The sequence below is a fragment of the Mizuhopecten yessoensis genome, unplaced genomic scaffold (genome assembly GCF_002113885.1).
Source record: "Mizuhopecten yessoensis strain PY_sf001 unplaced genomic scaffold, ASM211388v2 scaffold10891, whole genome shotgun sequence".
NCBI lineage: Eukaryota > Metazoa > Mollusca > Bivalvia > Pectinida > Pectinidae > Mizuhopecten > Mizuhopecten yessoensis.
The window spans coordinates 452734-470415 of NW_018408773.1; the positions used below are offsets into that span (position 1 = coordinate 452734).

General features: G+C 38.2%; 1 protein-coding gene across 2 annotated transcripts in view; it reads right to left on the reverse strand.

The window, feature by feature from the left end:
* LOC110463347 (dynein heavy chain domain-containing protein 1-like) overlaps positions 1-17682 on the reverse strand; it is an 83145-nt gene that overhangs the window by 15693 nt on the left and 49770 nt on the right. Inside the window, exons 68-84 of one of the 2 annotated variants that reach the window (XM_021517859.1) lie at positions 17365-17458; positions 17083-17225; positions 16771-16866; positions 16209-16247; positions 12302-12473; positions 12097-12108; positions 10494-10661; positions 10163-10320; positions 9407-9616; positions 9014-9184; positions 7690-7785; positions 4820-4965; positions 3406-3676; positions 2927-3049; positions 1723-2515; positions 897-1268; positions 470-655 (exon numbers count right to left, since the gene is read on the reverse strand). In XM_021517859.1, the coding sequence (XP_021373534.1) occupies positions 470-655; positions 897-1268; positions 1723-2515; positions 2927-3049; positions 3406-3676; positions 4820-4965; positions 7690-7785; positions 9014-9184; positions 9407-9616; positions 10163-10320; positions 10494-10661; positions 12097-12108; positions 12302-12473; positions 16209-16247; positions 16771-16866; positions 17083-17225; positions 17365-17458 (3250 nt within the window). The remainder of the gene's footprint in view (positions 1-469; positions 656-896; positions 1269-1722; positions 2516-2926; positions 3050-3405; positions 3677-4819; positions 4966-7689; positions 7786-9013; positions 9185-9406; positions 9617-10162; positions 10321-10493; positions 10662-12096; positions 12109-12301; positions 12474-16208; positions 16248-16770; positions 16867-17082; positions 17226-17364; positions 17459-17682) is intronic. The other variant, XM_021517860.1, reaches the window with a different exon arrangement.

Below are 17682 nucleotides of genomic sequence, written 5' to 3' on the forward strand. Positions count from 1 at the left end.
GATAACTCATATAATAGGATCATAATTTTACATCAAGAACATTATGGGCACTTTACTCTTTCATAAAACAGGGGCATAGCACATACAAGGAGTACATAACTAGACAGCAGGGTTACTGAGTTAGACACAACTATACAACACATGATACCATGTCATATATATACAGACATTCATGACGCTATCCAGAGACATAAGTATAGGAAAAACACTTATAACAACCACCCAAGTCTAATTTCCAGTTAATTTATGGTCAAGCTTGTCTTTAACAGGTCGTTGATTTACATGAGACTAGACAAGGGAGGTAACTTTGAGGAAGAGTGGTACAGATGTACTTAGGTAAAGTCAGGAGTTGGGATAATGAGACTGTAGACAAGGGAGGTAATTTACCTTTGAGGAAGATTGGTACAGATGTACTTAGGTAGAGAGAGAAGTTGGGATACTGAGACTTGAGACAAGGGAGGTAACTTACCTTTGAGGAAGAGTGGTACAGATGTACTTAGGTAGAGACAGAAGTTGGGGTGGTAGCGGAACTCGTAGCTGCCCACTTTGATGATCTTGTGTCCCTCCTTATCTACAAAGAACTGTTTCAGCAGTAGTCCCCGGAACAGCGGGTCGAGGGGTTTCCTCTCCAGGTGTGTCACGAGTACTGTGATACCTATTGTAAACAAGACAATCGAGTACATGGAAGTATTATGTTTGGTAGATTACATTATTCTGAGAACAACAGTTTCTTCAGTAGAAAACAGAACATATCATAAACTGCAATGACGGTAACAAGATTTTAGCTCACAATCATAGTTCAAAATTAGACTTTTCAATTCAAGTTTTGCTTGTCACAGACACATGAAAGTCAATAAGCTAATAACGGTGCTCTTTACTGTTGATGATGTACATACCATGGACAATAGCGTTGATGAGTTTGCTGTCCAGACTGGGGTCGTCTGCCTCTACAATCCACAGATTATGCTCTGGGTGGTCGACATTCTGGTCGGCTCGGAGACTGGTGGTCTCCCAACTGTTGGTTACCGAGGTGACCGGCCGCAGGTCCTCGCTGTTCCAGGTCTGTCGGGAATGACGTCCACCACTCTTAGTGTAGTCGGTCGTCATGGTGGCAGCACTGGTTGATGTGTACGCAGTGCGGTCTGTTGTGTGGCCATCAGTGGTCTGGCCCTCTGAGTACATATCTGAGAATGTTAGTATGGTGCCACGACTCGGGGGAAGTGGGTCAGATGTACTCTCTTTGTCCCTGCTTGACTCTAGTGGTATACCTGTAATATATAGAAACTTGTCTATGATAACGATAACTACAATCAGCAATTTAACAGTCAAAAGATATTTTTATATAATGATGAACATTGTCTAAATGTGTGAGTTATGTAAAGTTTATTATAAGTGTTCATGTCATGTATTATGTATTTGTAGTTCTTTGTAGAAATTAAACTGATACAAAAGAATCCCAAGCGCATGGTTATTTGTAAGCCAGTGTTACAAAAGTAAAAGAAAAAAAAATATTTCAGTAGATTTCGTTACAATAAAAATAGACCATACATAAAAACAAATTAAGGTTCTTAAATATTGCTCTATCACAACCTAGGTTGTCTCTAAGTGGTTCACAAATTATTATGCGTATTATTATTATTCTGGTATACATTTGAAACAATGTTAAAACAATCTTTTATTTAAACAAACATCAATCAGTGAATTTATAGAGTTTGTACATACCGTCCACATCATCTGGTGTACTGGCCCGGAGGTCCTTTTCTGAGAAGATATTACGACTTGTCTGCAGAGTTCGGACCCACATCTCTGCCCGATTATCGGGGTCAATAAGGAGTGGCCAGCAGTGTTTACGGTTGTGACAGCTGACCCGCATGAGGAGGGCGTTCTGTATGGAGTGTAGATCTGTTGGTAGGTTGTCAAGGCGCCACTTACTCAGCTCGTCGAAGTCCGACAGGATCTCCTGGAGGATGTAGCCCGTCCTGTTGAGGAGAATACTCTGGTCATCCTCATCGTCGGAATCCTCTCCCTCGCCCTCGATGTTGAGTGTGCCGTCATACTCGATGCTGCCCCGCTTCTTCAGCTCAGACTTATAATACTTGCGGGTGTCATACACAGCTGGGGGATACCGGTAGATACGGATCTCCGGCAGACTTGGTATAGATGTGGCACTGTCACTGTGAACACTCGAGTCGCCGGCCTGGGAACTGTCACTGGGGGCATCCTTCTGTTCCAGACCCTCCAGGATACTGCTGAGTGGATACCTCTCCTGTCCCATGTGTTGGTTCAGGGTGAAATTACCCTGACGACAGCGGTCAAGCCAGTCCTGGAGTAAGTCAGCACGGAACTTGTCCTCCAGGGGTCCATGGTACAACACGGCTGCCGCGGTGACAAGTGCATCACCAGGCGCGGTCAGGACGTGGGTCTTGGCTTTCTTGAGTTCTGACTTCCAAAGGTAGTGCTGCATGGACATGTTCTCCATCAGGTTACACGCCCGCGCGATCATCTTCTCTATACTCTGTCAACAAGCAGGGTAAATGTCAGCACACAAAATATCTTACACAAGACTTTTAATCAGTCAGTCAATATATTTCCATAAGATTTTATATTTTTTTTAAATGTTTTTATTATGTCAATCACATGATAACAATACAATTTTCCTGTGTTTTTAAAATTCTTTATACATGGTGTATACTATTTCAACAAATTATAGATATATGTGCTTCCAAAAATTACCATATATTGATTAAATATTCAATAATCATCCATTGAGTGTAAGTATAACAATGAGTTTCACATTAAATTTCCCTCTAAGACCATACAACATGTCGGGATAACTTCACGATACAGAAGTGTCCGACTTGGCTACCTTTAACATCGTGGACACTAACGATGGCAGTAGATATGAGACACAGTACCAGTTACATACCTGCATGTGTTTCTCTATGGTTTTCGCCCGTTTAACAGCTGCTTTGTGGTCAACAATTTTAGTTTCCAATGAACTTTTAATGCGGTTAGCTTCCACTCTCATCTGTCCTAACTTGGCTTGAGCCTAAACACAGGAAAAAACAGTGAAAAAACATTAACTGATTACTAGTAAAAATACTACAAGCAATTACTATGCAAAGGTGCATACATTAAGTGTCCTCCCGAAACAAGCACATAAACAGCAGTGTTAACTTCTCGTGGCCATTTCCAGACTAGCTATACAACTCTGGTCTTCATTATAACATTCGTTTATTAGCAATATCATCAGGTTTAGATAAACAAATCAACATGTCAATAAGACCACTGCTCTAGGATTTCTCAGTCAGCAGTTATTTCCTACCATGAGTACAGTGATCAGAATACTGATGTGAATCATAAACAACTGTTGATTGATTATGAAGGTTTTATTGTGGTGTTTACCTGAGTAAATTTCTCCTCATGCTCCAGTAAGTTTTTCAGGCGAGGCTGCATGTTGCGGTGGATGTGTGCGTACTGGTACACAGCCTGTACCCAGCCACACACACCTGCGGCAGCACAGCTTACACGTCTGATGAGGGCGGGCTCAAACAGCGGGTGCTGGATCATGTCCCCGAGTTGCTCAAAGATGTCGTTGGGGATGTTATCCTTATCATAAAACATCATGTCCTCAACAACATTTTCCTTTATGAGGAGCAGCTTAGCATTTTCCCAGCTGTAAAACAAAACAAAGAAACGCTCAGTTTTGGATAAGGAAAAGGGCAAGGTAATGAAAAGGCAGAGTGGAACAAAAGGGGTGTGGGAGGACAGGCTGAAAAGGATGAAGGCAAAAGGGGTGTGGGAGGACAGACTGAAAAGGATGAAGGCAAAAGGGGTGTTTGAGGACAGACTGAAAAGGATAAAGGCAAAAGGGGTGTTGGAGGACAGACAGAAAAGGATGAAGGCAAAGAGGTGTGGGAGGACAGACTGAAAAGGATGAAGGCAAAAGGGGTGTGGGAGGACAGACAGAAAAGGATGAAGGCAAAAGGGGTGTAGGAGGACAGACAGAAAAGGATGAAGGCAAAAGGGGTGTGGGAGGATAGACTGAAAAGGATGAAGGCAAAAGGGGTGTAGGAGGATAGACTGAAAAGGATGAAGGCAAAAGGGGTGTAGGAAGACAGACTGAAAAGGATGAAGGCGAAAGGGATCTGAGAGGACAGATTAAAAAGGATGAAGGCAAAGGGGGTGTGGGAGAACAGACTGAGGGGTGTAGGAGGACAGATTAAAAAGGATGAAGGCAAAAAGGGTGTGGGAGGACAGATTAAAAAGGATGAAGGCAAAAGGGGTGTGGGAGGACAGATTAAAAAGGATGAAGGCAAAGGGGGTGTGGGAGGACAGACTGAAAAGGATGAAGCCAAAAGGGGTGTAGGAGGACAGATTAAAAAGGATGAAGGCAAAGGAGGTGTGAGAGGACAGGCTGAAAAGCATTAAGGCAAAAGGGGCAAGGAAAGAAAATGGTGGGATGGGGAAGAAAAGGGGAATCAGAGAGAAAGTCCGATGAGAAGAAGCATATTGACAGGAGAATAATGGAGGAAGGAATAGGACAAGGAGAAACACAGAGGGATGAACAGGACAACAAGATGAATGAAATAGCAAGGAGATATACTGAAGGAAAGGATAGACAATAGGACTGTGACAAAGGGACAAAATATTAATTTTGAGAATAGGGTAATCTACTTAAGGAAAAAGAATTAGGACAGAATGACAGATGGAGAAAAGGACAAGAAATAAGGTAGTTTCCATGGACCTCGCCTTCATTTACATACTGCATACTTACTTGATGGTAGTGTGATTATATTGGTGGGAGCCCTATACTTACTCCTGAGGGACATTGAAGAGTAGACACAGGGCCTTCATGACAAACTGGACAATCTGGGGGGGATCGCGGTATGACCTCACTTCCTCTAGGTCCTTCTTGTGTAGTACACTAAGGGCTGTTAGGGCCGCTTGGTAGTTAGGGTTCACCTGGAGCAAGTATCAGACAGGGGTTAACATTGGCAACTCAACATAGACAACAGACAGCAGTGGCAACTAGGAATGTCTCATACGTGCATGCAGTTATAGAGAAATATATAGACTGTTCTGTTAGTGCTGTCTTGGTCTGATGTTACCTACCTGTATCTGACTGCCAAAGTTAGGCTACACCAGCTAACGGTCAAATATTTAATAGTTGTAATGCGAATGAAATGATGACATACAGACAAATGTGTTCTGTAACAGACTATGTAGTTCTTACTACACCAAATTTTATATTTCAAAGACCAAAATCTATTGTTTATAGTTCAATACATTTATTAATTCTGTACATGCAGCAATATATATTTCAAAATTAAACAAATTAAAAAATGACATGAATCAACAATATAAGCAATCCTTAATATCACTGTTTTTTGTTGCTGTTTCATTATGATTATACCTAGTAGCATGTAAATATCAATTGTATTTCAAACATAGGTGTGTTTTATACAAATAAACAGTTTAAAAAATAACAGAGACATGCGACACTAAAAATCCCTAAATATTTATGTGTACAGAACAAAGACCATGGTCACTGTACTAATGTGCTGGCCACCCGGTCAAACAATATAGTATTGTCCCAACAATAAACAGGAAGGTCATTGGTGGAACATTATAGCTGATGGATATTCAAAGGATATGGCTAATTGATTCATATTTTCTTGCTGGTCATGTTTGACCTCATAAGGGTCAAACATACAGCCAATATATGAACAATTTATTTATGGAGGGTAAATATTTAAAAAAAAAAAAAGGAAAAAAAAGGAGTGACTGGGTAAAGGAGCATGTCGGTGTTGTCCATGTTGTCCGTGTTGTCCGTGTTGTCCATGTTGTCCGTGTTGTCCGTGTTGTCCGTGTTGTGTGGGAACCAAGTTAGGACGTAGACTACCAAATCATTTATGAGGGTAAATATTCGCTTAAACTAATCTTATGTATGGTCAGCTCTCACAAAAATACAGGAGAGTTCGTCCGTCACCTATGCAATATACTTTGGACTAGAACCTAGTATACATTAAAATAATTGGCTTAAGATTTTATGACTATGAAGTAAAATGTTGCTTCATCAATAAATCATATGGTTCATTTGTATATTGTAAATCCAAAAGAAGGTCAACATTTCTTTCTGCCACACAATAATATCAAATAAAGTGTTGAATGAAGATATTTGGTGAAGAGATAGACTTCTATTTTCATCTTTTTGACTTGGTGCAAAAGAAATAATTAATAAGACTACAATGATGCAAGATATTTTACAGACAATGTGTCAACAACAGTCATCTGTGTGATACGAAAGTTACAACTGACCAATGGTGAACAGCCTTATATCCAGTGGCTGAGACACCAGCCAATGGTGAACTGGCTTACATGTACACTGTACCGACCAATGGTGACCAGGTTTACATCTACTGACCAATGGTGAACATGCTTACATTCAGTGACAGTTTTACCTGTGTATGTGTTGACACCCGACAGGCTGCTGATCAAACATGTATGGTATTTTATCACATTATAACAGATTTCTCTTCATCAGTTTGTCTGATCATTTTGATTTTTTATTAATACCTTCATTTACTCAATATTGTAAGATAATTTTTGGACATGGACTAGATTTGACCTTGACTATTAATGTACCACTATTTTATCATTGACACTGTATGTGCCTCTCACTCTGTTCCAGTCACCAGTACATCAGATTTCAGGTTAGTGGTACTGAGCTTCAGAACCGTAAAAATGGAAATAAAATAAAGTGTCACTTATATAAACAAACACCAGTAAACAAAGTATTAGCCATGATAAAACGTACAGCTGTTGTCATTGTATTATTACAGTGTTATCTGACACGCCAGACAATACCTCCCGGTACAAGCTGTAAAGAGTAAGAATATAAAAAAAAAACCTGACCCAATAACATAGATAATGGAATCTCTGAATTATATAAGCTTCAAAGAGTAAGAATATAAAAAAAAATCCCGTCCCAATATCATAGATAATGGATATATCAAATATTGCTACATTAGATAAAACCTAAAGCAGTACGTAGGGTACTAGGTTAAATGTTGAACTACCAAGCTGGCCCACCACACCTTAATACTTCTACCCCCGGTATATGCCTGTTGAATGCTGAAAAGAAAAAAAACTTTCTGCAACATGTTCCACAACCATACCTTAATCCCTGACATAAATGTATAACCATGTGACACAATGAGACTGCAGTACCCAAACACCTGTAGATGGTCGTACCCAGTGATACCTCTGTAACCCTTTACCTCTACACTGACTAGTACCTTGTACTGCGTTGAGGTGAAGTATTCCACCACAGGGCCAGAGCCCCTCCTCGATCTTTTGTTGGGCTACAGAATCACACAGATGTAATCTCTCACGTCTATTACATGTTAGTACTGTCAATCCACGCCTAGACCTTACAAACTGCTGTAATTGTTTTACTAAGATCTTACAGATGTTTGTTATCTTTGTTGTAAACCTATATTTTTATTTCAAATGTTCAATCTTTCACTTCTAAGTCACACAAGAAATATTGCTTAAAATGCCAAATTATGGTGACACTTTTCCTTACCATAAAATCAAAAACTGAAAATCAAACTTTTAGTAAGAATTTTGGTCACAGCACACAAAGACACACACACACACTTCTTAATCCACCATGTGTATTACCTTGTCAAACTCTGTCTGTGCCTCTCGTCGTAGATCTTCCAGTGGTGTCTGTAGCTCTTCTATCTTATGTTCCTGTGCTTTACATTTGTCCAGGGACTGTAAAACAATACAACCAAACGTGTCGTCAAGTAAACATTTTTAGACCATAAAGTCTGAGATAGATCCAGTACAGAAAACCAATCTATAAAACGTGGTCAAGGGCGGAAGGAAGTGAAAACAATAGACAAAGGGTCTTAACAACTAAAAAGAAAAAAGTGATTTGTGAATATCAATCCAGTAGTTATTTAAGTGTCAACTACTTTCTGTTTGCATTCAAAATCAATATGAAAGACTACTCGATAGAATAAAATCTATGAAGTGCTTCATGTTAAATTTGTCACTTTTAGTTGGCGCTCATACTGACCATTAATTCCGTCTGAAAGTTGTTGAATACTTATATTAATAATTATTGAAGCCACCTATATTTTGTCTCCCTGTCACTTTGTCTCAATGTACTGCCCGCGGTGTTCCTCCACCCAGTTTTCTTTCACCCCTATATTCCGTCCCTCTATAGACCGTTGTTTTCTATCACCCCTATATTCCGTCTCTCTATAGACTGTTGTTTTCTGTCCCCTCTATATTGTGTCCCCCTATACACTGTCACTTTACCTCGATGTACTGCTCACGGTGTTCCTCCACCCAGTTTTCTATCACCCCTTTATTTTGTCGCTCTATAGACTGTTGTTTTCTATCACCCCTATATTCCGTCTCTCTATAGACTGTTGTTTTCTATCACCCCTATATTCCGTCCCTCTATAGACTGTTGTTTTCCATCACCCCTATTCCATCTCTCTATAGACTGTTGTTTTCTATCACCCCTATATTCCGTCCATCTATAGACTGTTGTTTTCCATCACCCCTATATTCCATCCCTCTATAGACTGCTGTTTTCTATCACCCCTATATTCCGTCTCTCTATAGCCTGTTGTTTTCTATCACCCCTATATTCCGTCCATCTATAGACTTTTGTTTTCCATCACCCCTATTCCATCTCTCTATAGACTGTTGATTTCTATCACCCCTATATTCCGTCCATCTATAGACTGTTGTTTTCCATCACCCCTATATTCCATCCCTCTATAGACTGCTGTTTTCTATCACCCCTATATTCCGTCTCTCTATAGACTGTTGTTTTCTATCTCCCCTATATTCCGTCTCTCTATAGACTGTTGTTTTCTATCAACACTATATTCCGTCTCTCTATAGACTGTTGTTTTCTATCAACACTATATTCCGTGTCTCTATAGACTGTTGTTTTCTGTCCCCCTATACACTGTCACTCTACCTCGATGTACTGCTCACGGTGTTCCTCCACCTGCTCCACCAGTGCCTTGATCTCCTCCATGGCTGCCTTGTGTTGGGGTGTCAGGGCCGACACCTGCTTCTTAAACTGGTTGATGCTCCCAAATGCTTCATTCACCTTCGACAAAGCCTGTTCATGCTTGCCTATGTTCTCCTGTTTAATAGGATCATAGGTCAAAGGTTAGGTTATGTAATATATCATGTGACTAAATACTGCTTTCTAACTGGATGGTATGAAGTTCTAGTTTTTCTAAAATGCTGCTTCTTGAAAAAACTGGGTTAAAGTTATGCGCAAGTATTATTGCAATAAATCCAGTAAACATTGTGTACAATATGACAGTAAAACTCCTCGGCCTCCTTAAACGTCTACACTCACCCGCTCCTTCTTTACAATGAAGGCAGATATGACCCTGAACAGATGCACAAACTCCATGAAGGTCAAAGGTGAGTAGAACCTAAGTGGCTCCCTCTGGTGACAGAACTGGCGCTCTATGATGTTTTTGGCGGAAAGGTGCATATAGGCCATGGCCTGGCTTGTCATGCTCATCTGGTCCAGCATCCGTGTCGGGTGCCATGGAATGGCAATCTGGGGACAGAGTTAAGACCATATTATATTTTTTGTTTGTAGTTTCTTGACGTTTTAAGCATAACCCTGTACCTGTGTTGTAGCATAAAGAGATAACACATACACAGATTCACAGGTTTTATCAGACTATAGGAATGTTTACATTTCCTCTGCTGTCAATTCGATTATTTTGAAAAAAGTTGCCTGATATTATTGATAATAACATGATTTATGATTTTTTTTGCGGGTTTATTGCAGATAATGTCACAGCTCTGTAATTGTAAGTTCCTAAGTTAACAAGTATCTGTACATTGTATTATATTTCAGGTACAAACAAGTCAGTGGTTCAAATTTAATGCTGGTATACTATGTTCTTACATATGTTATATGAATGTTAGTTTCTTGTTAAATCAAATTATCGTGGCCACGAAAGGTTCCCTGTGGTTATAGAGAAGTGACCTGGACCTTGCTTGTCAACACAGCTGTAACGAAACATTTACAATAAATTATAGTATGTTTACACTCTGTGTGCTGCATTACACGAGAAGTAGAGATGGAACTACTAACCTTTGACCTCTGATCTTGGAGCCAGACCTCAGCAATCCTGACATAGGCCTCATAGGTCCAGGGGTGGTACATGTCGACAGACGAGGCGTACTTAAGCAGGTTCGGGTAGATGTTCAACTTATCATGGAGGTTCCGTACATCACTGGAATAACTGTTGCCTACAAATACAAACACTCTCTGGTAAACTAACCTGTAGTGGTCTTCACTATCCTTGTTAAAATAATTTTACTTTAAAACTAATTCCAATCTAATTTTCTTAACTGGCACAAGGACAAAAATGATAAATTAAAATGAGGTTATCAATATTTCAGATACCTCCACAAGTACTCACCTCTGTAGTTCAGACAAACGATGATGTGCAGATTTTGTCTGATTTTTTTCAGATAACGTTCGAATGCCTGTTCTATCTTGTCCACCCGCTTGGTCTGGACTCCGCCAGGCATCATCTGTGACACAATGGCCTGGACCTCGTCATCGGTATACAGACCAGGGCTGGTGCCTGGCATCAAAACAACAACCAATTAAAAAAAAATAACCTTTTCATCAGTATACAGACCGGGCTGGTGCCTGGCATCAAAACAACAACCAATTCAAAAAAATTAACCTTGTCATCAGTATAAAGACCGGGCTGGTGCCTGGCATCAAAACAACAACCAATTAAAACAAAAATTAAACTTGTCATCAATATATTCACCAGGACTGGTGCCAAACAATAAATTAAAACAAAAATTAACCTTGTCATCAATATATTCACAAGGACTGGTGCCAAACAACAAAACAACAATCAACTGAAACAAAAATTAAACCTTGTCATCAACAATCAATTAAAACAAAAATGAACCTTGTCATCAGTATACAGAGAAGGGCTGGTGCCAAACAACAAAACAACAATCAATTAAAACAAAAATATAAACCTTGTCATCAATATATTCACCAGGACTGGTGTCAAACAACAAAACAGCAATCAATTAAAACAAAAATATAAACCTTGTCATCAATATATTCACCAGGACTGGTGTCAAACAATCAATTAATACAAGAGTACCATGGGGTGAAACATTATATGCCTGTCGAATGAAATATAGTGTTATATATACTTTCTTACATTGAAATAAGATCTGCATCATTCTAAGAGTGGTTAGCTGACATGCTATAATAAATTTTAAAGAAAATCTCCAAACAAAAAAATTGATTACTGAAATGAACAAAGGGCAACAACTTTTGCAAAAATGTTTTAAGGGAGACATAACTTCATATCATGGTTATAATGTATACCAAGTTACAAAGAGATCCGTTTGAAAATGTAGGAGGAGATTGCCGGACAAAAATCAAATACTGAAATAAACAAAGGGCAATAACTTTTGCAAAAATTGTTGAATCTAAATTCTTTTTAAGGAAACACAACAACATATCATGATTATTCAGCCTATTAAGTTTCAAAGAAATCTTGTCAAAAAATGTAGGAGGAGATCTCCAGACAAAAAATAAAATACTGAAATGAACAAAGGGCAATAACTTTTGGAAAAATTGTTGAATCAAAATTCTTTTAAGGGAGACACAACTTCATATCACGATTATAATGTATACCAAGTTTCAAAGAGATCAGTACAAAAAATGTAGGAGGAGATTGCCCGATAAACGGACAACCCCATACCATAATACTTCCGTCAAATTTGACAGGCGTATAAAAATTAACCTTGTCATCAGTATATAGACCAGGGCTAGTGCCTGGCATCAAAACAACAACCAATTAAAACAAAAATTAAACCTCAACATCAATGTAAAGAATAGGACTGGTGCCTTGCAACAAAACATCAATTATTTAAAAACAAAAAAAATAACCTTGTCATCAATATATTATCCTGGACTGGTGCCAAACAACAAAACAACAATAAACTATTACAAAAAATAAACCTCGTCTTCAGTATACAAACCTTGACTTGCGCCTAGCAACAAAACAACAATTAATTAATATGAGTGTGAGTCAGAATATCAGGTATACTCCTGGTGAACCAAAATACCATCAAATTCTACTCCAGGCAGTAATATGAAACAGGCTACAGATATAGGAAATTATAATATGAACAATTATTGAACAAAATAAATCTATTGACCCCTTGACCCCAACAATCCACCTACCCTCGGCCATGAGACAGCAGATGTCTGCGAGACACTCCATACCCAGGTCCTCATGTATGAGCAGCACTGTGGGTTTACCCAGAATGCCTGTGTGATGACATGCCCGTTTGATGTGTTCCCGTACGATCTGGTGGTTCCTTCTAACATCAGTCTGGGGCTTCGGCTCAAACAACTGTAAGTAAAAATCTCTGTGTTGTGACACTCTTACAGGGCATGGTCACAGCGACCTGTATATATGTTTCTTAGTGACCTTGACCCATTCATAGTCAGAATTCATAGGCTCTAACTAGAGATAGATTATTGTAATGCCAGCTAGTCTTACCTACAAATAGTCACTCGGTCATTTTTATGTCCAAAAGTAACCTTGACCTTTGGATACATTAAATATGAGTGCAACAGCAGAATGTTTACCTATTAAGAAATATATAACAGTTAATTTACATTCATAAGTTCATGAACGAAACAAGATTTGATTATTTGCAGTAAGGTCATAGAAGTGAGAGGCTGTCCTGGAAAGGTGCTTGTATTATGATGTTACTATGGTGATACCGAGGGTGATTAGGATAGATGTATACTGACACCCCAACCAATCATAGGTCAACATGTCGTATATACAGATAGGTAATTACAACCGTGAGAAGACAGCAAGATAAAACTTATAGATAAAGTTTATAGAAATTAGGCAAAATGAAGGTGATATTAACAATATAGAGAGCATGGTGATCAATTGGATGTCTAACTTTTAACTGACTGGTTTCTAAATAATCTGCTTCAATATCTGGCAAGGTCAAATATATTCAAAGTTTTGAAAAGAAATGTTATGATTCTTCAGAATTTAGGAAATGACCTTAAAGTAAAGTCATCAAGAAATTGTATTCTATGTGAAATGAGGACTGGCAAATGATGACTCATGACTGCAGGTGATGTCTAGTAGGTTGTTATGTTGGACATATAAATAATACTCATTAAAAAATGATTTCAATATATTCCTATTTTATCCATGAAAAAACTGAACTGGTATCTAGATGATTCTTCAAAAATGATTTCTTTTTGTTAAGAATTAAATGTCCAGATGAACAAGAGAGTGGTTATACGTGAGATACCTGTTAGGGTATGAAGACTCAGAGTTTTGCCTGGTTACGAGTGAGATGAAGGAACATTAACTATGACCAGCGGGAGGGAGGTATAGAGGACAAATGATATAAAGACAGCATGGTACATTTGAGGGACCAATCACCATGAGGGACACTGTATCCCCAGCCACACCCCTGCCACGCCCACTTACCCAGCAGTTACGCCCCTCACATCTCCCTCCACTCAGCTGTGACACAACAACAAACAGATCAACACCAGCTACTTGTTCCGGGCTTTCTGCCCTTTTACGTGTCAACTAAAGTAGACCCATTTCCCAAAAGGGTGAGGCATTTTTTTCAAAGATAACAAAAATATCAATCACGGAAAAAGTTGAATGCATGAGTCACCGTTACAGTTATAACTAAAATGAATTAAGGAACGTTCTAAAAATTGTTATACTTTCTCAAATTCAGTAGCATACAGTCACAGTATATATAGTAGTATAAAGCCTCTGCCTCATTCCAAAAACACAAAGTGGATACTGGTCACCTACATAGCAATTCACACCAGTGTGACTGTGTTCTTGTTCGCCCAATGTATGTCAGTGTGGTACTATCCCCTCATACCATGCTGTTAGTGATCACATCCCAGTCACACACTGAACCATTACATCAGTTCATTAATTGTGTCATTCCCTTGGGATACCTATCCTCCACTTCATCATAAGACAGTCTAGCCTCCAATACACGCTGACCTTAAGGTCATTGCATGCCTTAGTCATCACAATCATAAGACAGTCCCGCCTCCAATACACCCTGACCTTAAGGTCATTGCATGCCTTAGTCATCACAATCACCAAAAACATTGTCTGTTACCTTAATCATACCATGCACCTTGTCACAAACATCAACGGTGTGGTATTTACCTTAACCATAACACACACCCAAAAGGCCAAAAGGGCCTACATCTCTTTGCTCATTTATTACAAATTTTCTACTGTAGCCTGAATACTGTACAGTTACCAGATACTTTAACACAGTATTGTACCAACCATACCATGCACCTTGTCACAAACATCAACGGGGTGGTATTTACCTTAACCATAACACACACCCAACAGGCCAAAAGGGCCTACATCTCTTTGCTCATTTATTACCAATTTTCTACTGTAGCCTGAATACTGTACAGTTACCAGCTACTTTAACACAGTATTGTACCAACCATACCAGACATCAGACAGGAATTCATCCCAGTCAAAGTGTGAATAAAACTGTCATGATCACTGGGATTGTATGGATTGTTTACTGTAACTATCTAAAGATGTCATACTATAATGTAGCAATACAAAACAACAATGTTAAATACTGTAACAGATTGGTGCTGAAACAGCTGTTTTATGGTAGTTAATGTTGGACATTGCTATGCTTAGTCAAAATATTATTTAAGTTTCAAACAAGACAATACTTACCATATACCTTGTTTGCGTATTTGATTTTAAACCATGTGTTTATAACACTTTTTTATGTGTTCTTATCAATATTAAAACTTTTTAATGATAACTGTCTGATCATAATTAAAATTGTTATTATATTCTATGATGTAAGCCACACCAAATTAGTTTGTAATTCTTCGGGTCACTAACAAGTATCAATTAACAGAAATCTGATAACAAATGAGATATGTACTTAGTATAGATTTTTGTTTTCTTCAGTTGTAAAGAATCCATAAAGTGTAATTGAATTTACACTTTAAGAATTCTTTACAACTGAACAAAAATAAAAAAAAATATCTGCTTCAAAATTGAAATTGTTTTTTTGAAAAAGTGTGTTGTCATCACAACAAAATCTTTTCAATTGAAATGAAGGACTTAACAAATCAATATGGTATGGCTTTAACTGTATAACTAGTATTTTAACCACACGTTTACCAAATTACTTATGTTATAACCAAACCTAATACTTAACCACTCCTTAACTGTATAACTAATGTTTTAACCACTCCTTAACTGTATAACTAATGTTTTAATCATACCTTAACCATAAAACTAATGTATTAACCACTCCTTAACTGTATAACTAATGTTTTAACCACTCCTTAACTGTATAACTAATGTTTTAACCATACCTTAACCTTATAACTAATGTATTAACCACTCCTTAATTGTATAACTAATGTTTAACCACTCCTTAACCATATAACTAATGTTTTAACCACTCCTTAACTGTATAACTTATGTTTTAACCATACCTTAACCATATAACTAATGTTTTAACCACTCCTTTACTGTATAACTAATGTTTTCACCACTCCTTATTTGTGTAAATAATGTTCTCATCAAGCCTTATAATCTAACCACACCTCAATTGTTTTACTAATAATTTTACCAAACTTTAACCATTTTACTAATATTCTAACCACACTTAACATGTAATACCAATGTTCTAACTACGCCCTTGAACATATTATTTTCTAACCCCACTGTAACCATATTTCTTACCAAACTTTAAACTGTATTACTTGCTTTTTAAAATTTTCTAACCATACTTTAGCTACAATACTAACATTCTAACAGTAGTTAATGTTTTAACTGTATTCAATGTTTTGACCCTAATGCTCCTAAACTACAGATGTTAAGATTTTAACCACTGAACTATACATTATTAGTGGTAGTAACCATGGTTACAGGATTAAATTCTAAATTGTAAAGTCCTAAGCATGCACTCCTACAGTCACTTAATCACACAACCCAGCATGCGTTACACGTCTTACGACACACGTCTTACGAAATGCCTTACGACACACCTTATGACACACCTTATAACACACGACTTACCCCACGACATTTACGTCTGCAGCAGCTACCAGGAGCTTTCTGAATGATCATAAACGTCTAGAGCATGTCAAAACCTCACTGACAAAAAATAGCCCTTTCCTCTACCTACTAACTTAATGCTCAAGATTATTTCAGTCAGGTATAATCAACGTGTTTCCTTATACCAATACCATTCCTCCACATCGTCACATTGGACGACAGATCTACGTATTTCACATTTGGTTTCAAAGGTATCAAAGGAAACTTAATCTCAAGATCTAAAAGAATCCATTTTTTTTTGCTCTGGAAATCTGTAACCCCAAAAAGTCTTCACAGAAAATATTTAAATATTACCATGCATTCCCACACTATCATTTTCACAAAAACTCAATGGGTCAAATAATATAACATCTCAGATTATTGTCAGCTGAATAAGAGGGTTTCTGTCCTTGTGAAAGGGAGATTTAAGCCTAGTTAAAATGCTGTTTTCATCCGACAGGGACTGTGCCTATAGATATTTGTGTGGAATTGTGGTTAGATGGCCAGCTAATTGGTTGGTAACCTACAAAACAGAGATACTCACCTTACAGTGAGCGATATAGGAGGCTAAGCGGACCAGAGTCGCTCGCCCCGTAGAGTATGTCATCCCCAGCAGCAGAGCATGGCCTCCTGGGATTGCCTGTATAAAACATCAGACATATCACTTAGAATCAAACATAGATGGCAATGACAATACAATTCTGTTTATGACTAAATAATATGAAATATTATTTTTATCAAATAGAATATTTTATGAAACTCTCGGGTAAAGAGTGATTTATTTAACTCGCTAGACACCTAATTCTAAAGGCTCTAGATCATCCACTTCCAGCTTTTCCTTTGACATAGGACTTACCAGTACACGACTCAGTCTCGCAGCGTGTCGTAGAGCCTCACTGAAAAACACAAGTTCCAGGCGTTGTGACGTCCCTGCATTGTAGACGTTAAGACATGTGGCAAGAGCGTCTCCGAGTACGTCCTCCTGGCTATCCACATAGCCTGTAACACAACATGTGACTAGGTAATACGCAATTCTCTAATAGATACCTCAAATGTTCTGTTATTAAAGTCATCCACATACGCTCTAACTTTTGTAATGCTATAGCGCTATATTCTAGAAACGTGTTTACTGACTTACCTTTCTCCACCTGGATCCCCTGTGTCTCTGTGTGGGTAGTCAGGAAGAATTTGGAGAAGATGAAGTCTGTGAGAGAATCGTTTGGAGCTCGGATCTGTGGTACAAATATAGATTATTATACAATGCATTATATCAGTACAATGTCACTTTAATGGAGTTGACATACTGACAGACACACATTTGAGAAATGGTAAAGTGTAACAATCTTGAAAAAATTCAGTTTATGAATAGTAGATAGAATAGAGAACAAGCCTGACAGATAAATAAGTTGACCTTTGAACTAAGAATATCTAGAGGCTCTCCAGCAAGAGTTATCAC